This window comes from Dama dama, chromosome 16, assembly GCF_033118175.1.
Source record: "Dama dama isolate Ldn47 chromosome 16, ASM3311817v1, whole genome shotgun sequence".
Taxonomy (NCBI): domain Eukaryota; kingdom Metazoa; phylum Chordata; class Mammalia; order Artiodactyla; family Cervidae; genus Dama; species Dama dama.
In genome coordinates, this window is record NC_083696.1 from 16,639,371 (window position 1) to 16,661,204 (window position 21,834).

A 21,834-nucleotide genomic window follows, 5' to 3' on the forward strand; every position below is an offset into this window, starting at 1 on the left:
TGCTGTAATGAGGACTTCCAGAACTATGTTGAATAATAGTGGTGAAAGTGTACACCCTTGTCTTGTTCCTGATCTTAGGGGGAATGCTTTCAGTTTTTCACCAATGAGAATAATGTTTGCTGTAGGCTTATCATATATGGCCTTTACTACGTTGAGGAAGTTTCCTTCTATGCCCATTTTTTGAAGAGTTTTAATCATAAATGGGTGCTGAATTTTGTCAAAGGCTTTTTCTGCATCTATTGAGATGATCATATGGTTTTTATCTTTCAATTTGTTAATATGGTATATCACATTGATTGATTTGCATACATTGAAGAATCCTTGCATTCCTGGAATAAACCCAACTTGATCATGGTGTATGAACTTTTTGATGTGTTGCTGAATTCTGTTTGCTAATATTTTGTTGAGGATTTTGGAATCTATGCTCATCAGTGATATTGGCCTGTAGTTTTCTTTTTTTGTGTTGTCTTTGTCTGGTTTTGGTATCAGGGTGATGGTGGCCTCATAGAATAAGTTTGGAAGTGTTCCTTCCTCTGCAATTTTTTGGAAGGAATTTTAGCTCTTTGCTAAATGTTTGACAGAATTCTCTTGTGAAGCCATCTGGTCCTGGGCTTTTGTTTTTTGCGAGATTTTTTATCACAGCTTCAATTTCAGTGTTTGTGATTGCGTTCTTCATAATTTCTATTTCTTCCTGGTTCAGTCTTGGAAGACTGAACTTTTCTAAGAATCTGTCCATTTTATTTCAGGTTATCCATTTTATTGCCATATAGTTGTTCATAATAGTCTCTTATAATCCTTTATATTTCTGCATTGTCTGTTGTAACCTCTCCTTTTTCATTTCCAGTTTTGTTGATTTGATTCTTCTTCTTTTCTTGATTAGTCTGGCTAAATATTTGTCAATTTTATCTTCTCAAAGAAACACCTTTTAGTTTTATTAATCTTTACTATTTGTTTCTTTCATTTCTTTTTCATTTATTTCTGCTCAGATCTTTATGATTTCTTTCCTTCTACTAATTTTGGGGTTTTTTTGTTGTTGTTCTTCTTCTTTTTCCAGTCATTCTAGGTGTAAAGTTAGGCTGTCTAGTCAATGTTTTTCTTGTTTCTTGAGGTAGGATTGTATTGCTATAAACTTCCCTCTTGGGACTGCTTTTGCTGCATCCCATAGGTTTTGAGTTGTCATGCTTTCATTGTCATTTGTTTCTAGAAATTTTTTGATTTCCCTTTTTGTTTCTTCAGTAACCTGTTGGTTATTTAGAAACATGTTGTTTAATCTCCATGTGTTTGTGTTTCTTACAGCTTTTTTTCTTGTAACTGATATCTAGTCTCAGAGTGTTGTGGTCAGAGAAGATGCTTGATACGATTTCAATTTTCTTAAATTTACTGAGGTTTGATTTGTGACCCAAGATGTGGTCTATCCTGGAGAATGTTCCATGTGCACTTAAGAAGAAGATGTATTCTTCTGCATTTGGATGGAATGTCCTGAAGATATCAATGAGATCCATCTCATCTAATGTATCATTTAAGACTTGTGTTTCCTTATTAATTTTCTGTTTTGAGAATCTGTCCATTGGTGTGAATGGGGTGTTAAAGTCTCCTACTATTATTGTGTTACTGTCAATTTCTCCTTTTATGTCTATTAGTGTTTGTCTTATGTATTGAGGTGCTCCTATGTTGGATGCATAGATATTTACAATTGTTATGTCTTCCTTGGATTGATTCCCTTGATCATTATGTAGTGTTCTTCCTTATCTCTTGTAATCTTCTTTATTTTAAGGTCTGTTTTGTCTGATATGAGGATTTCTACTCCAGCATTCTTTTGCTCCCCATTTGCATGGAATATATTTTTCCATCCTCTCACTTTCAGTCTATGTGTCTTGAGGTCTGAAGTGGGTTTCTTGTAGACAGCATATATATGGGTCTTGTTTTTGTAACCATTCGGCCAGTCTGTCTTTTGGTTGGAGCATTTAGTTCATTTACATTTAAAGTAATTATTGATATATATGTTCCTATTGTCATTTTCTTAATTGTTTGGGGTTGATTTTGTAGATCCTTTTTCTTCTCTTGTATTTCTTGACTATTTAAGTCCCTTTAGCATTTCCTGTAAAGCTGGTTTGGTGGTACTGAATTCTCTTAACTTTTGCTTGTCTGAAAAGCTTTTTATTTCTCCATCAACTTTGAATAGATCCTTGCCGGGTACAGTAATCTTGGTTGTAGATTTTTTCCCTTTAAGTCCTTTAAATATATCCTGCCATTCCCTTCTAGCCTGCAGAGTTTCTGCTGAAAGATCAGCTGTAAAGCGTATGGGGTTTCCCTTGTATGTTACTTGTTGCTTTTCCCTTGCTGCTTTTAATATTCTTTCTTTGTGTTTAGTCTTTGTTTGTTTGTGTCTTGGCGTGTTTCTCCTTGGGTTTATCCTGTATGGGACTCTTTGTGCCTCTTGGACTTGATTGACTATTTCCTTTTCCATGTTGGGGAAATTTTCAACTATAATCTCTTTAAAAATTTTCTCACACCCTTTCTTTTTCTGTTCTTCTTCTGGGACCCCTATAATTCTAGTGTTGGTGTCTTTGACACTGTCCCAGAGGTCTCTGAGAGTATCCTCAGTTCTTTTCATTCTTTTTACTTTATTCTACTCTTCAGAAGTTATTTCCACTATTTTATCTTCCAGCTCACTGATTTGTTCTTCTGCTTCAGATATTATGATATTAATTCCTTCCAGAGTATTTTTAATTTCAGTAATTATGTTGTTTTTCTCTGTATGTTTATTCTTTAATTCTTCTAGGTCTTTGTTAATTGATTCTTGCATTTTCTCCAATTTGTTTTCAAGATTTTTGATCTTCTTTACTATCATTATTCTTAATTCTTTTTCAGGGAGTTTGCCTATTTCCTCATTTATTTGGACTTCTGTGTTTCTAGTTTGTTCCTTCATTTGTGTAGTATTTATCTGCCTTTTCATTATTTTTTTTTAACTTATTGTGTTTGAGGTCTCCTTTTGTCAGCCTTCAAGGTTGAATTCTTTCTTCCTTTTGGTTTCTGCCCTCCTAAGGTTGGTCTAGCCGTTTGTGTAAGCTTCGTATAGGGTGAAATTTGTGCTGAGTTTCTGCTTGTTAGTTTTTCCTCTGAAGGGCAAGACTGAATGAGGTGGTAATTTTGTCTGCTGATGATTTGGTTTGTCTTTTTGATTTTGTTGTTTAGATGAGGCATCCTGTACAGGGTGCTATTGGTGGTTGGGTGATGCTGGGTCTTGTATTCATGTGGTTTCCTTTGTGTGAGTTCTCACTATTTGATATTCCCTAGGGCAAATTCTCTGGTAGTCTAGGGTCTTGGAGTCAGTGCTCCAACTCCAAAGGCTCAGGGCTTGATCTCTGGTCAGGAATGAAGATTCCAGAGGTGTTTTTTTATGGCATTAAGTGAGATTGAAATAAATATCCAAAAACGAGAAACCAAAGATGAACCCCAGACAAATGAAAGTCATAAAATCAGGAAAATAATAACTATAATAATGGAATATACACATATATATATCCACGCATGAGCAAAATCAAAACAGTCCAACAAAAATAAAGTACAATAGATTGACCCGGCAAACAAAGGAAATAAAAAATTATATTTACCAGTTAAGAACAAAACTAACTGAAGTACAAAGTGGAAAACAAAATCAAAGCAAGGTACGAAGTGGTGAGTAAAGCAATGAAAACAAGACTAACAACTATGTTGAGAGGAAAGGAAAGAAAGAAAAGAAAGAAAGAATAGATATGCAAAGTTAAGTAGAGGTAGATGAAGAAGATTTATACACAGTAAAGATTAATTGAAAGGAGAAAAGAACAGGAGGAAAGGCAAGCAAAAGAATAAATGTAGAAAAAATATAATAGGTTTAAAATAATTAAAAGTTAAAAATATAAAAAAGAGAAAAAAAAAAAAAAAACAGAAAAACGGGGAAAAAAAGGAAAACACCACAGAACTGCAAAAGCCCAAGGTAGACGCAGAGGTTTATAACAACAATAAAAAAATGTGACTGAATATACACATATACATATACACTCATAAGCAAAATCAAAACAGTCCAACAAAAATAAAGTACAACAGATTGACCTGGCAAACAAAGGAAACCAAAAATCATATCTACCAGAACAAAACTAACTTAAGCACAAATTGGAAAACAAAACTAAAGCAAGGTGCCAATTGGGGAATAAAGCAATGAAAATAAAACTAACAAATATGTTGAGAGGAATGGAAAGAAAGAAAGAAAGAATAGATATGTGAAGTTAAATAGAGGTAGATAAAGAAGATTTATATATTTCAAAGATTAACTGCAAGGGGGAAAGAATGGTAGGAAAAGCAAACAAAGGAATAAACATAGAAAAAATAATGTTTAAAAAATTAAAAATTAAAAAAAAAAAAAACAGAAAAGAAAAATAAAAAAGGAAAACTCCCCAGAATTGCAAAAGCCCAATATAGAGGCAGACGTTTATAACAAAAGTAAAAAATGTGACTGAGAAAAAAAAGTAAAAAAAGAAAAGCTCAAAAGCTTAATTACATTTCATAGTGCCATTAAAATCAACAACTACAACAGAGGGGGGAAAAAAAGGAAAAAACTCCAAAAGAATCTACAGAACAAGCCAAAACATAAGAATAATGAATGTTTTTTCTTGAGGCACTGCTGTCAGAGTCCTTTTCCTCACTGGGAGTCAGTCCACCTCACCTCCCTAGGATGCCCTCCAGCATCGTGCTGATCTCTGGACCTGCTGTGGGGGCAGCTCAGATTCTAATCTGGTCCTACTCCTCTGTGTTTTGCCTCCAACGTCCACAGCTATCAGAACTAGTACGTTTTCTTTTGTGGGAGCTCTCAATGACCTTTTATATATTCCATAGACACAGAGTCTGCCTAGTTGATCATTTGGATTTAATCTGCAGCTTATCCAGCTGGTGGGAAGGTTTTGGGTCTTCTTCTTTAGTCTCACTGTCCCTGGATTTCAGTTGTGGTTTTATTTTCACCTCTGCATGTGGGTTGTCCACTGGGGTTTGCTTCTGAGGCTGCTCTGCAGGACTTGGGTTTGCCCCTGTGAGGGCCAGATGTGGAGGTGGTGCAGCTGCTTGTATTGCAGGGGTTCTGGCAGCACCAGGTACTGAGGGGAATTGGCAGGTAGGGCAGCAGGAAGTATAGCACTCCAGAAAGGTATGGCAACCAGTACTGGCCAATACATGCTAGTATTCTTGCCCGGAGAACCCCTCTCCCTGACAGAGAAGCCTGGCAGGCCACAGTCTGTAGCGTCTGACACTGCCAAAGCGAGCCTAGGCACATAGATGCAGGACTTTTGCCTGTGGCAGCTCTGCCCCAGTGAGAGTTGAACATGAAGTTGGCGCAGCTGCTTGGCTTGAGGGGACCCTCAAGTGTGCCAAGTGTGGAGAGACACAGACTGCCTCTGCTGCAGGAGTTATGACCCTATCAGAGTCTTTTATCGAGCCTCTTGTAGCTAGCAATCAGAAGGCCTCTTTGGCCAGTCTCTCTGTAGCTCTGCCCATTCAAGCACTTAGAAAGCTCCCTTGCCTAGGGTTCTTCTCTGTTATTCGGCATGTCAGGCACATAGAGGGGCCCTCCTGGCTGGGGTCCTACTCTGTAGTTCAGTGCATCCGGCATTTGATGGGCCAGCCTTTCTATTGTTCAGCTGCCAATGCTGGGATGTTGGCGGAGAGAGGCTATGGTGATGGCTCCACCCGCTATGCGTGACTCAGCAGTATCTCCTTGCTTCCATGGCCACCCGGCTTTTCCTCCACAGGCATTTCCCACCACAGTCTCCTCCCTCACATCCCCTCAATCTGTCTCTCTGTAGTCAAGAGCAGCCCTCACCCTGGGATTGCTCCACAATCCCTAAACTCCAGCTCCCAGCTGCTGCACCATCCAGGGTATCTATGTCCCTGTCCAGAGTATGTATGGCTGCGGCAAGGACTGTCTGATTCTCATCCCATTTAGGCTGCCACAGATCAGCTGTTTCACTCTCAGCCTTAAATGTTTCTCCTCTGATTCAGACAATTGCCCTGATGTGGGGATTGGACCCCTGCTTCGGTTTCCCCATCCGCCAAGGGCAGGTCCAATCCTACTAACACTTCTGCTTTTCCCCCTACTTTCTTCATCCTGCTGAGTTTTGCGTGAGTCTGTCTGTTCTCTTCCGCTGGTCAGGTACTCCTGTCGGCTCTCAGCAGTGTTCTTCATGCACTTCTGTGTCTGAAGGTGTGTTCCTGATGTATCCAAGGAGAGAGATGTACTCCATGTCCACCTACTCCTCTGCCATCTTGTTCTCCAGCTGAGCATATTTTGATGTCAAGTCTCTAATTTCCTTTTTTCTGCTCCATTGACCTATGTGTCTAACCCTTTACCAATACTATTCTGCCTTGATTACTGCATTAGTTTGCTAGGGCTGCCTAACAAAGTGTGACAGACCAGGTGGCTTAAAATAGAAATTTTCTCACAGTTCTGGAGGCTTAGATCAGGGTGTTGGCAGGACTGGTTTCTCCTGAGGGCCTCTCTTCTTGGCCTGTAGATGGCCATCCTCTCCCTAAATCTTCACCTGATCTTCCCTCTGTGTTTGTCTGTATCCTAATCTTTTCTTATAAGGATACCATTCATATTGAATTAGGGTCTAACCATAAAACCTATCTCACCTTAATTTGAGAAGTACTGTACTGGTGGCAACATTACTATTTTACTAGATTGCTTATGAATGTTAGTGACTATTATTTCTACTGCAAGCTTTAAAAATAAACACAAAATATCTCAAGTGATTAGAAAAATTTTATTCATCATCCCAAACAGGATTATATATTACAAATTCTGATCAAAATAATATTAAAGGTATTTTCAGTAGTACCACAAACTATCTGTACCTGAAGATAAAGTGAAATAGTAAACTAAATGGAAACCCACTCCAGTATCCTTGCCTGGAAAATCCCATGGACAGAGGAGCCTGGCAGGCTACAGTCCATGGGGTCGCAAAGTATTGGGCACGACTTAGTGACTAAACAAAGTATACACTGAAATTTACTCACATTTAAAATATCACTTTGTTTAGAAAAATCAACATTTTTCTGGTTATGATGTAGGACACACAAATAGCTACTTATGATTTTTATTTAACAAACACATGAACAATTCCCCATGCTCCAAATGAGTCATTATAAGTCTATAAAATCTTGTAATTTTTTTTAATGGTACTTGAGACAGTTTATATTGTTTTATAGAACAAAATACAGTACTCCTAATTCTCCTCATGCTGCCTTTCAATTCCATGGTGAGAGCTGTGCATAGAAACACAGCAGCTTGGGTGGCTCATGGGTTCCAACATAATCTCTGCATTGGGTTGGGCTGGGGGATGGCAAGGAAGGCATTCTAAGATATAAGTTCTGAGAATAAAGAAACAGAGATTTCCCTCAAGAAAATTTATACTTGCCTCCTTTATAAACACAGGTCCCATACAAAAAGTATTACCACTGAATTGGTCTGTCTGGCTTATAAGCTATAATTAAGATTTCAGTCTGATGTGGAACAGCTTAAAATAGCATCACAGACCCTGTTGACTCTTGCCTAGTTGAAACAGAAACATAAATTTGAGGGAAAAAGGTGGAAATGACTATTATCAATTCCTCTTTATTTATTTTTTATTTTTTTTTCAATTCCTCTTTAATCATACTGATATAGTATTCATGGGCACAAAAAATTAAGTAAAGTAAGTATCCCAAATTCTCTCCCTCTCCAAATCGCTTATACCTGATTTCGGCTGGGCAGAGATTTACTAACAAGGAGGTGAGGGTTTACTTCCAGGAAAAGCTATAATATTGAGACAAAAGCTCAGGGCAGAGCAAGCATGAAACATAGGGAAGTACAGAGAGTGACCTGCTTGGGATCTAGAACTATGTAGTATATGGAATAGCATAAGGAGACTCTAGAAGACAAGCACTTGACCAATAAAATGAAAATACCTGTTCAATTTAGAGAAGGAAGCACCACGGTAATATCTCTGAATTCATAAACCATACAATTCGATGCCTTGTTATAATGAAACATTCTTTTTTTTCCTAGGCAAATTTAGTCATGCAATCTTCTGAGCAGGCACTGTGTCCTACCCCAGTTTCTCCCATCCCATTTGAAGAATAATTAGAAAAGGATTTGGAAGTAAGAAACAGAACATTTCTTGAGTATTAACCTAATTCTAGGTCGATACTAGGTACACTTAATTTAATCCTAACTTAAAAAAATCATAAATATCCATCATTTCACCAATTCACTCATATGGAAACTGAAGCTATGAGGTTCCCTACCATAAATCCCACATAATGAAGCTGGGACTCAAACTCCCGCCTAATTTAAAAGTTTGTGCCCTTTTATGCTAACATGCCACTTTCCCTAAGTGACATGTTAGAGGTAACCTAGCCTGGGTCTTAATGACAGAGGAAGAGGAGGAAGGAAGAGAAATAGCTGCTGGGACACTTCTTCAGAGAAATCCTCTTGATTCATCAAAAACTAGAATTTTTCCCAGGCTTTAAAGCTGTTACAAATTATGACTATGTGTTAGAAGGTGGGAATGTGGCACTTTCTCTGACTAGGTTTTGAGGGAGAAATGTCTCCTGAGGATTTATAACATGGAGAACAAAAGAACTGTTCAGTTTCCAGAAGATGGAACTAGGGACTCAGAGACATTGGCAGCCTCAGCCTTGTGACAATGGGTGAGGGTTTACTGGAGAGTGGGAATTCACTCAGGTTTGTTTCCTAGACACAGCTCTGGTCCCCAATCCATAAATCCCTGCTTTCCTATGTAATACCTTGCTGTCCTATGTGCCATTTGAAGCTTTATAGCCTATAACGCTAGAACCCATGGTTTAGGATCACAAAGAAAAAAGAAATGAGCACAGGCTATTGTCAATTACTTGTATTCATAAGAGAGTATCAATAAAGAGGAAGAGAAAGGAGTCTGCAGAAATTGGCACTTCGTGGACTGGTGTTAATGGTTTCCTGAAGAAGTGGAAGATGCAAGTAGAAATGGGATACATCTTGAGCCTAAGGGAATCAGGTGCTCCTGGATATTAAGAATATCATGACCAAAGGCTAATGCCTCCAAACATGAACTATTTCACCATTTGGAGATAAGGCATGTTTTAGATAAAGGTATGAAGACAGTGTAAGCATTCTGGACAAGAAAGAAACACTTCCCTTTATCACCTCAGGCTCTTAATCTGAGCAGAAAGATATTAAGTGGGGAATGGCAAAAACGTCCTGTAAACTTCTCGGTCAAGCATGTTAAGCAGGGCTAAAGATTTTGTGCTGTGGGACTTCCCTGGTGGTTCAGTGGTTACGACTTGGTGCTTCCTATGCAGGGGTTACAGATTTGATCCCTGGTTGGGGAACAAAGGTCCCACATGCTGAGTGTAAGCATTAGTCGCTCAGTCATGTCTGACTCCTTGCGATCCCATGGACTGTAGCTCGCCAGGCTCCTCTGTCCATGGAATTCTCCAGGCAAAATAGTGGAGTGGGTAGCCATTCCCTTCTCCAGCAGATCTTCCTGACACAACCAAAAAATTTTTTTAATTAAAAAAAAAAAGACGCTGTGCTGTGATCAGTGAAACAGGCATATACCAGGAGTCACAGCACTCTTGAGTTAAGAGACCCAACTGTTTCTTGCTCAGATCACTCCTTTCTATGCTTATTTATTCAGCTATAAAATAAAAGGGTTAAAACAAATGTTGCAGTGAGGCTCCCTCTGGCTCTTAAAATTCAAGTGCAGGCTGATTTTCACATGAGTGTTAACGTGTTTGGGGGAATGGTGGCACACATTCTGCCATCTAGTGGTCATATTTCAGGGTTTGTCCCACTACTCAGCTTCTCAGGATGGCTCCATTTGGAGAATTGAGATTTTATTCCTGGATCCTGATGTCAGCAGTTGCAGCAGAGGAGAGAAGGACATGAGCTCCCTGCTTAGAGAAGGAACGAGTGGCCATCTGGTTGTCAAGTGAGAGACTGTCAGTCTTGACTCTCAGGACCTCTCTGGGGACATCCATGGATGTATAACTTCTACCAAGTTAACATAAGAGGTTTTCTCCTGGTAAGCCAGGCAAACTGTACATGGAAATGGTCAGATTAGGAAAATTACTGTTGGAATATGCAGGTGAGGAAAGAAAAGTGATCTGATGAGGTGCTGATTAGTGGATCCAAGGTCTCTGGTCACTTAGCAGAGTGCAATGGTGAATGCAGTATAACTGAATCTATCAGAGCAAGCCTGGCCTTCAGAGTTTAGGGAAGGACTTTCATTCTGCCAACTTAGGGAATGAAGTATAACTGAATCTATCAGAGCAAGCCTGGCCTTCAGAGTTTAGGGAAGGACTTTCATTCTGCCAACTTAGGGTAGGATCCAAGATCTAGAGCCTGTGAAACCAGAAGGCAGTCAAAAAAAAGGTATTTGAGCAGCCAGTTGTGTACAGGGGAGTAGATATGGAACCTCTATCAATGTGAACAAGATAGTTTAGATTCTGAACCCTTCAGGGACAGATAAAACGAAATAACCTAAACAGAGAGTGGGTAAGACCCTCCTACCCTGGCAAACAGCGGGAAACCCAACCTGAAATGGGTAGAAATGTGTAGTGTATGCACTTCTAGATGTTAAGTTTGCGCTTCTCACTCATGTTTCTCACTAAACAAGGTGGATTTTGCCCAGGAACACTAATAATACCTGTTAAAATTTTTCGATCATGAAAAAAAGAAGTTAAGGTTCATCTATTTAGAATTTGGGTATAATTTCTATGGGCTGATTCTCTAGCAAAGAGAAAGTTGATTACAATGACCTGTCATCTGGGGACAAGTTTACTGGTAACCCTAAAAACTTAATTATGTTATTTATGAGTAGACCCAATGACAATGCACTGAAAGTTCATCCTAAGAGAGGAAGATCACTGGTTATTATGTATCAAAAAAAGTTTTTGTTATTTTTTAATTTGGAGTGGTGTGGTCATAGGTTGTAGCTTTCCCCAACTTTGGTTTAGGAAAACTTTCAGCCCATTCTCTCTTCTGGTTTCCATCTATGATACTACTATTATTCTTTAGTTGTAGAGGAAAATCTGCGAGTTTGGTCCAGAAAGTAGCCCTAAGCAGCCTAGATAAAATGTAAGATGGCTTCCTATTCTGGACAAAGAAAAAACAGCATGCTTCCGGTGCCTGATATCCCTTTACCTGTCACCGAGAATACGCAATCAAAGTGACTCATGAAGAGATGGGGAGACACAGCCATCCCAGCCCACTCAGAGATGTATCTCCAAGGGAGAAAGGAAACCAGGGGTTTCAGGGTGGGCGGTACATGATAAAGTAGGGATGTCTCAGTTCTTGCCCTCGCCCGCAATACTCAATAGATAGGACAATTGGGAATGGATACAAACTTTACAAACACGATGATCTCAGGTGGGCAAGCTGCCAGGTTTGCCACTTATGTGCATTTTGGAGTCCTGCTGTAGTGTTGGAAGAGGAGGGGAACAGGCAGGCTTACATATCATGGAAATTGGTTCATAGGCCATAAGTGAAAGATATGGAACTGTAATTGATGAATAAATATAGTGAGGAGTACATTTAGAAAAAGTAGAGGTATTTCTATTAATATTTTAGGGTTAATATTTAAATTGGGATTTATAAGGATTATAAATTCAGAAAATATTAAGTGACCACGAATCACTCATATTTTACCTACTGATTGAGAATGAAATAAGGAAAATAAGTTTTATGAAATCACAGCCCTTTAGAAATCATGTCTGGTAGCATAGTCTTACTTGAATGATTTGTCAAACGAGTACTATCAGGTCAATGAAAATATTCTCACAATGGCCGGAAATTGAAGCATCACACACACATAAGCTTTCTTTTCACTTCAAATATGAAAATAGAAGGTGTATGGAAATTTACATATTTTTGACAAGACTAGAAATAAACTGTCATTTTCTTATATGATGCCCTGTGCTCTAAATCAATTCCACACCAGGTTGCTTGTAAAAGGTATTGCCTCACATCTTTTCTTGACATCACCTGAAATCTGACCACTTGATTATTAACTCAGCATCCACAACCTTAAAAGTAGCCCTAATATACAGGCTTAAAGGAGTTATTCCTTTTGACTGGTGTATACCCTTCCTTAGTTGCACCTGGTAAGCCCACCTTCCAGTACAAACATTGAACTTTCTGAAAGCACTTGTAGAACATATCATATTCTATAAAAGGAACATTCTTCAAAGGGTGAGGGGGTTTCCCTCAAAGGAACTGGGTTGCTTACCAAAGGGAGGGGGGAAAGAGACAGACATCTGTCTCACTCATTTCTGCCTCTCCACTGTAACCTAGTATTGCACTTGGCACATGGAGACTCTAATAAATGTCAGATGAGAGAAATATATCAGATGGCTCAGGAGTTAGGACTCTCTCTATCTTCAAACTTCTCATATTTCTTTGGTTCCTACTTATGTTTGACATGTATCTTTTTAAACAGTCATCTCCCTTTTGTGCAGGAGGGGAATTCTATTAATACCATTTTGACCTACTATCTCAGTACAACTGGATAACTTCATCCCACTCAGAAATAGGCCAGACTCCATTGGGCCACACGTTGGGGGGAGAACGCTTCCAGTCCCATGTCTTTATAGGAATCTTCCAGGTCTTACCATAGTTGGCTTCAATGTATTCGACAGTTTCACAGGGCACACGAAACTTTGTGTCTACAAACTCAGTCCAGCACAGTGTAAACTTGGGAAACAGGTATCTGTGGCAAAACAGGCAATGTGGAGAGGAGTTAGGCTCCAACAGTGGAAGTTTAGCTAAGGAACCCACAGCTAGTGTACCCTGGGCCAAAGGACAGTCCTCTTCCACTAAACAGCTTTGGGGAACAGATACAGGGGACATTTTGTTGTTAACTGTCCAGCATCTCCTTTCTTTTCTAACGTTAACTGTATCCCAATTTAACTCCCCTAGTCTCAGTCCAGAGAAGGCAATGGCAACTCACTCCAGTACTCTCGCCTGGAAAATCCCATGGACAGAGGAGCCTGGTAGGCTGCAGTCCATGGGGTTGCTAAGAGTCGGACACAACTAAGCGACTTCACTTTCGCTTTTCACTGTCATGCATTGGAGAAGGAAATGGCAACCCACTCCAGTGTTCTTGCCTGGAGAATCCCAGGGGTGGCGGAGCCTGGTGGGCTGCCATCTATGGGGTCGCACAGAGTCGGACACGACTGAAGTGACTTAGCGGCAGCAGCAGCAGTCCCAGTCCATATGGTCCAAAAGCGGCTGACTCCACTCCTAGGCTCCAGAGATGGGTAAAAAAGACTCAGACCTAGCCAGTAGATTATAGTCACTAGGTCAGGGAAGGGAATTTATACAAATTAGGCAAATGGAAGTCAGTCTTGGAATTTCTGTTGGAACTACCGGGGGAAGAAGCGTTCTTGTGCAGAGGTCTCTAAGCTGTGGGATGGAAACTGAGAACTGCTGGTGGCCACCTTTGCTGTTAGCAGGGAGCGCCTGTCTGAGACTGCTGCTGCTGCCGCCAAGTCGCTTCAGTCGTGTCTGACTGTGCGACCCCAGAGACGGCACCCACCAGGCTCCCCCGTCCCTGGGATCCTCCAGGCAAAAACACTGGAGTGGGTCGCCATTTCCTTCTCCAATGCATGAAAGTGAAGAGTGAAGTCGCTCAGTCATGTCCAACCCTTAGCAATCCCATGGACTGCAGCCCACCAGGCGCCTCTGTCCATGGGATTTTCCAGGCAAGAGTATTGGAGTGGGGTCTGAGACTGCAGTTAAAGCAAAAAGTTGCCAAAAGATGGAGGCAAATGATAAGAGTCTGGAAAACCCTGGGGAAGTGTTTGGGTTTGGCCGTGACAATTCCTTAAATACATAAATATATAAATATTCTTTTTTAATACATTTCTAGTATTTGAAATTCGTATACATCGAGGGAGGCATGTATAGCAAGTAAGAGAGGAAACAAAACCTTCCTAGTTAGCCAGAGAACCTAACTCAATCCTGGCGATATATGACATTTTCCAACAACAGCATCACAAATACTTGTGTCTTTGTGACAGGCCAAGTTAATTTCTCTGTCCTGGGTTTCACTGTGAAGCTTTATCTAGCTTTTGATAACACTAGATAGCTAAAGAAGAAATTCCCAGGTTCAGTCAGAGTATTTCTTAAATTCTTTTTCTAACTTGTACAGTAGTGAGAATTTCATACTACAATATGTGAACATGGTAAGACCCAATATATATTGACTTTTTAAGCAAAGCTTCACCCCACCAACCCTCCTCAGATGCAGGAATAGAGACCCTATGCTTGGATGTTCTGTATTTCAACAATAATTCTCTGAAAAAAAAAAACAGTTATACAAACCACCTTCTTCCTGCTCTGCCTTTTATCACCTGCCCTTTTTAATTTCTATTCTTAGTCTCAAACTTTTTTCTTTCTTATTTTTAATAGGTTGCACATCATTAAATCTCTATCAAATTCAAACTGCTACTAAAAGAACCTAAAGAACACTAAAATAAGCAGCATCCGTGTAAGGTGAATCTTCTCTTCCTTCACAGCATGGACTTTTCAGGAAAAAAGAAGGCATGATTCTAAGATGCTCTTCCAGGCTTCTTCCTTGCTTCCATTCCTCACAAGAACCCACCCTCCCCCACCTCCTTTTTTTCCTTTCTTTCTTTCATCTCAAATGCAAAACAGTCTCTCTAAGCTAGCCCAAGGAATATGTTATAATGAATTTAACTCAACTCATAGCAGAATTATTTCAATTAGTAAGTTTTGTTACTGAAACACACTTCTTAAAGGTATTTTGGATCAGTAAAAAGTTCTATATTACAAAGGGAACTAGCAGGTTTGTTAGATTTACGTTTATATAGTTTATATTATAGACTGTGTCGTTGCTTTCTGAGAAATATTTCTGTGTTGTTGCTTTCTGAGGAATATTTCTGTGTTGTTGCTTTTTGAGAAATATTTCTTTCCTTCACAACATGGTAAGAACCTTTAGTAATAAGATTTGAAGTAGCATAGCAGAGATGAAAGAAATTTAAAATATCAGAGGATTAAATAAAAAAGCAACAGAGAAAAAACAGATTCAAAGTGTAATCATACTATAGAAAAAGGGATCTAACAGGGATGTTCTTCAAGGAAAGGTCAGTTCTCGCATATTTTGCTTCTCAATATCATGTTTTACTACGGGATGAACTTAAAGCCACAGATGAGAATGACAGGCTGAGCAATTCTAAAGAAAGCAACAAGTCCCTTCTACCCAGCCAATAGGTGCAGGCAGTTAATAGACAATCCCAGCTGGCTTGTATGAAAAGAAGGCCACAGCAAGTTTCAGTGCTGAGGAAGAAACAGGATACAGCACAGTTCCACCATCTGCTGGTCCCAATTTTACTCTGCACACTCATATTCATGGAATTGCTTATTTTGCCATGAGATATAACCATCCATCATCAGCCTCTACCATCCCCAATCAGATGCTGGTCAGCAGAATGTCCACCTGTCCATCTTACCAAGTTGACACACTGAAGCTGAAATGAGGCAGAAATCATGGTCTATCAGGTAAAATAGGCCAGGAAACTTCTCTTTCAAATTCTATCCTCTACAGTTTTAGGAAAGAGGTACAAGAATGAAAAGAACGAAGAAACGTCCCATTTAGATCCCTGGCGTGCTGCAGTCCACAGGGTCGCAAAGAGTCGGACATGACTGAGTGACTGAACTGAACTGAACTGAAAAGAATGAAAAACCAGGATGACAGGGTGGGTGAGAATGCTATAAATTTTATAAAAGCTTTCATAAAATAAAATGTTCAAAGCTTTCACTGAACAATGAAAGATTTACAAACAAAAACAAAACATTTAAAATATATAAAGAATCTTAGAATTACTCAAAGACAATTTAACTCAAATGTTAATTTTTGTTCCTAAATAGAAATATCCCTAAAACTGTGGTTTTCTTTTCGCCAGATAATTTTTAAGCCTTTCAGCAAAAAGAAAACTCCAGCTTCCTAGGAAAAGAAGGAAGGTAAACAAACCATAAATGTAAAAACTGACTGTAAAATGGGGTTGTGGAGAGGAAGCTGTGGGGGTGGGGTGGTAAGTAACTCAGAACAGCACACTCTGTCCAGGTTACCAGTGAATAATAACCAAGACTATAATATAGTCAATGTTATTTTAGCTTTTTAAGCCCAGATTAAGTTCTCCTAAGCAGTTTTTACTTTAAAGCCCAGAGATAGGATCCAAAATGTGAACAGATTTAATTCGGACTAAGCTAGCCCCAATCAGAATGTAAGTTCAAGGGATCTTATCACACATAAAAAATCCATTTATTTTCTATTTCATACTGCTTTTACTTCATTTTAGTTTTGCAAAAAACAGTAGTTAGAATTTAGTTGGAATAGATCATTTTTTCCCTCACAGACATCTTTAAAATCTATAAAACTACTTACTGGTGGCTGGATAAACTAATTTCATCAATTGTACAACCTATAAACATAATAGCTAAGTGACAAACACTGTTTTTACTGTTAGCTAGGCTAAGTGAGAAAGAGAGACATCGTCTATTATAACTGAATCTGATTTTTTTAAACTTAAGTTTGCATTAAACTCTAGAGTTAAAATAGTAAAGCCATTTTTTAAAACAAGAATTTCTTGCAAAACAACACTAGTTTATTCTCATTACCAATTCTGTCTCCACTTTTAACTCTTAATGTCTTTTTCTTGTGTAACTGCAGTGCCTAAGCCCTCCAGCATACTGCTTAATAAAAGCAGAGTCCGCACATATTTCTTACGTTTTACTTCTGATTTTAAAAGAAGGGTTTCTAGGTTTAGAAGCCCTTCTCTTAAAAAAAAAAAAAAAAAACAAAACCAGTGCCTGTTATACAAAGTGAAGTCAGTCAGAAAGAAACAAATATTGTGTATTAATGCATATATATAGAATCTAGAAAAATCATACTGATGAACTTATTTGGAGGAAAGGAATGGAGACACAGATGTAGGGAACAGACTTGCGGACACAACGGGGGAAGGAGAGGGATGAATGGAGGAAGTAGCCAATGGCATATATACACTATCATGTAAAACAGATAGCTGGTGAGAAGTTGCGATGTAACACAGGGAGCCCAGTCTGGCACTCTATGATGACCTCGAGGGGTGGGGTGACGGGAGCGGGGAGGCTCAAGAGGGAGGGGATACATGTATAATTATGGCTGATTCACACTGTTGTATGACAGAAACCAACACAGTATTGTAAAGCAATTTCCCTTCAATTAAAAAATAAATTTAATGAAAAATTAATTAATGATTAAGAAAAGAGACAAACACTTCTGAAGTTTTATGATTAAATAAGATTGCTCACTTTAGGTCTTTGGTATATTCCCTTTAGCAAATTTAAAGAAATTTCAGATCCCTTTTATTCCAAGTTTACTAAAAGGTCTTTTGTTATTGTTAATTATAAAATATATCAAATGTTTTTAATGTCATCTATTGAAATAATCATGTACTTTTTTATTCCTTTAATCTTCAAGTGTTGAGAATTACACTAATACACACACACTACAAAATTCTATTCTTTTGCATTTCATTTAGGATATTTCCCTCTGTGTTCACTAAGACAGTAATTTCCCTTAAAATTTTTGCTATTAGTCAAAATGAATGCATTAAAGTAAGTTTTTTTTTCCCAAAAATAAGTTATTTAATATAGGGAATAATCTATACTATGAAGGCACTGTAAAAGTATCCTATAGATTTTCTAAGTCTTTGGTAGGGAAAAGAAAAGAAAAGGATTTTAAATTAGCAATTCAATTTCATTAATGAGTCTAAGTTATTTAGATCTTCTTGAGTTGATATTGATACTGATAGTATTTCCAGGAAATTTTATCATTTTTCACATTTTCCTTAATTATCACACTTGAGTACGTAGTAGTCCACAGATTTGCTTTTCAGTCAGTGTAACAAAGTTGAGAGCATAAACTCTAAAGCCAGACATCCAGGGTTTGAGTATTGAATATTGTCTTTAATTTTACGTTTTATAATTTAAGAACTAGATTTTTGATTTGTTGGTCTTTGATGCTGTTTTTTTATTTCATTAATTTCTTCTCTAAATTTCCTTTCTTCACTTTCCTTGGGCTGACATTATGCTGTTCTTTTAATTTCTTCAGTTGGTAACTTTATTATTTTTTTTTTATTTTTTTTTTTATTTTTTATTAGTTGGAGGCTAATTACTTCACAACATTTCAGCGGGTTTTGTCATACATTGATATGAATCAGCCACAGAGTTACACGTACGTGTAACTTTATTTTTTAAAATCTATTCTTTCATACTTACTGTTTTCAAGCCTACAAGTTTACCTCTGTCCTTTTAACTGCATTCTACAAGTTTTGATACGTAGTACATTAATCAACTTGTGTGTAAATGCTCCATTTATAGTGGATAAGAAACTGTATTCACCATTTGCTGGATGAAGACTTTTATATAGCAATATATCAAATAGATCAAGCTTGTTGATTTTGTCCATATCTTCAATATTTTTGGGCTTCCCTGGTGGCTCAGATGGTAACGAATCTGCCTGCAATGTAGGAGACCTGGGTTCGATCCCTGGGTTGGAAAGATCCCCTGGAGAAGGGAACAGCTACCCACTCCAGTATTCTGGCCTGGAGAATTCTATGGACAGAGCAGCCTGGTAGGCTATAGTCCATGGGGTCACAAAGAGTCAGACACGACTTTCACTTCAATATTTTTACTGACTTTTTTTTTGCTTGAACGAGCAGTTTTTAAAATAAAAGTATAACCAAAATCTCCCACCATAATTGTGGACATGTCAAATATTCACTGTCATTTCATCAGTTTTCAATTTATATATTTCAAAACTATATTGTTAGTCATCACAGTTACAGTTACAGTCATGAGTATAATTTCTTCTTGGTGGACTATTCCTTTGTAAAATTATGCAGTGGGCCTTTTAATTCTTTAACATCCTTTAACATTCCCTTCAATAAAATTCTACTTTGTCTGATACTAAGATTACAGAACAATTTTCCTTGGTTAATAATATTGGGGTATATCTTTTCCATCCCCGTAATTTTCAAGCTTCCTGTGTGGTTTTGCTTTACTTTTGCTTTTTCCAAGCATTTTATAGCTAAATGCTGTTTTCTATCTTATTTGATGATCTTTATCTTTCTATAGGTTAGTTTAATCTGTGAGTATTTACTGTAATAAATTATGTAGTTGGACATATTTTGAACTCTATAGCTAGACTGTCTGATTTTATGCACTGGCTTCACCAATTACCAGTTGTTGACCTTGGCCAATCTCTTTGTGCTTTAACCTCATTTATAAAATGAAGGTACTAGCAGTACCTCAGAGAGATATTAGCATAGAATGAATATATAAATGTAAAGTGCACAGAATAGTACCCAATACACATATAACAATGCTGACTATTTTATGCTTATTTTTACATGTTTTTAGTTTACTATACTTTTTCTTTGTCCCACCTTTCCTACTTTCATTTGAATTGGTAAGGGTTTATAAGTAATCTTTTGTTCTTCTCGTCTGGAAGTTTTAAATAATACTTCTATCCAGTAGTAATTAATGTCTATAATATTTACTATTTTTCAACATATGTAACACTACAAAATTTTCTAATAAAGACTAAATTATGCAGAATCTTTATCCTCTTCCTTAACATGGGACTTAGTATACTTATTCCTTGAAAATGTAACAAATCTCCTCCTCAACTTATTTTTAACATCCTGTCTTTTTTTTTTGTAAACCAGACAAGAGCTAACAAATTTACTGACATGTTTGATCCATTTCTGTGGCCATTACTCCATATATATCAACTCTTCCTTCTGGATCCTTTAATAGAGTTTTAATGTAGATCTGTGAAAAATAAACTTTCTTAGTCTTTGTACATAAGCAAATGCCTTTATCTTGACCTCCCTCTTGGGTACTAGTTTTAAGTGTACATAACATTCTTACTTGAGAGTTATTTCTCCTCAACTTTTGGAAGATGTTACTCCATTATCTTCTGTGCTCTATTGCTGCTGAGGTATATCTGCTTTTCTTCTATGAGCAATCTATTGTCTCTGGTAACCTGTAAAATTTTCTGATTTGGGTATTATTGTTTCTTTAAGAAGCATCCAGATGTAGATTTATTATTTATCCTGCTTCAGTTCAGTTCAGCTCAGTTCAGTAGCTCAGTCGTGTCTGACTCTTTGCAACCCCATGGACTGCAGCACGCCAGGCCTCCTTGTCTATCACCAACTCCCAGAGTTTACCCAAATTCATGTCCATTGAGTCGGTAATGCCATTCAACCATCTCATCCTCTGTCGTCCCCTTCTCCTCCTGCCTTCAATCTTTCTCAGCATCAGGGTCTTTTCAAATGAGTCAGCTCTTCACATCAGGTGGCCAAAGTACTGGAGTTTCAGCTCAACATCAGTCCTTTCAATGAACACTCAGGGCTGATCTCCCTTAGGATGGACTGGTTAGATCTCCGTGCAGTCCAAGGGACTCTCAAGAGTCTTTTCCAACACCACAGTTCAAAAGCATCAATTCTTCTGCGCTCAGCTTTTCTTTATAGTCCAACTCTCACATCCATACATGACTACTGGAAAAACTATAGCCTTGACTAGATGGACAAAGCTGGCAAAGTTTAATGTCTCTGCTTTTTAATATGCTGTCTAGGTTGGTTATAACTTTCCTTCCAAGGAGTAAGCGTCTTTTAATTACATGGCTGCAGTCACCATCTGCAGTGATTTTGGAGCCCCCAAAAATAAAGTCAGCCACTGTTTCCACTGTTTCCCCCTCTATTTGCTATGAAGTGATGGGACTGGATGCCATGATCTTTGTTTTCTGAATGTTGAGCTTTAAGCCAACTTTTTCACTCTCCTCTTTCACTTTCATCAAGAGGCTCTTTAGTTCTTCTTCACTTTCTATTATAAGGGTGATGTCATCTGCATATCTGAGGTTATTGATATTTCTCCCAGCAATCTTGATTCCAGCTTGTCCTTCATCCAGCCCAGCGTTTCTCATGATGTACTCTGCATAGAAGTTAAACAAGAAGGGCAACAATATACAGCTTTAATGTACTCCTTTTCCTATTTGGAACCAGTCTGTTGTTCCATGTCCAGTTATAGCTATTTGTCTTATTCCTGACCTGCATACAGATTTCTCAAGAGGCAGGTCAGGTGGTCTGGTATTCCCATCTCTTTCAGAATTTTCCATAGTTTATTGTGATCCACACAGTCAAAGCCTTTGGCATAGTCAATAATAGGTATTTTTCTGAAACTCTCTTGCTTTTTCGATGATCCAAAGGATGTTGGCAATTTGATCTCTGGTTCCTCTGTCTTTTCTAAAAGCAGCTTAAATATCTGGAAGTTCACAGTTCACGTTCTGCTGAAGCCTGGCTTGGGGAATTTTGAGCATTACTTTGCTAGCATGTGAGATGAGTGCAATTGTGTGGTAGTTTGAGCATTCTTTGGGATTGCCTTTCTTTGGGATTGGAATGAAAACTGACCTTTTCCAGTCCCGTGGCCACTGCTGAGTTTTCCAAATTTGCTGGCATATCGAGTGCAGCACTTTCACAGTATCATCTTTTAGGATTTGAAATAGTTCAACTGGAATTCCATCACCTCCACTAGCTTTGTTTGTAGTGATGCTTCCTAAGGCCCTCTTGACTTCACATTCCAGGATGTCTGGCTCTAGGTGAGTGATCACACCATGGTGATTATCTGGGTTGTGGAGGTCTTTTTTGTACAGTTCTTCTGTGTATTCTTGCCACATCTTAATATTTTCTGCCTCTGTT

At 38.3% G+C, this 21,834-nt stretch overlaps 1 protein-coding gene across 5 annotated transcripts in view; it reads right to left on the minus strand.

The window, feature by feature from the left end:
• FKTN (fukutin) overlaps nucleotides 1-21,834 on the minus strand; it is an 88,431-nt gene that overhangs the window by 22,706 nt on the left and 43,891 nt on the right. For 3 of the 5 annotated variants that reach the window (XM_061163505.1, XM_061163504.1, XM_061163503.1), the window contains exon 10: nucleotides 12,679-12,776. In XM_061163505.1, the coding sequence (XP_061019488.1) occupies nucleotides 12,679-12,776 (98 nt within the window). Of the gene's footprint in view, nucleotides 1-6,777; nucleotides 12,777-21,834 lie in introns of those variants that run through there. The other 2 variants (XM_061163501.1, XR_009696357.1) reach the window with 2 other exon arrangements.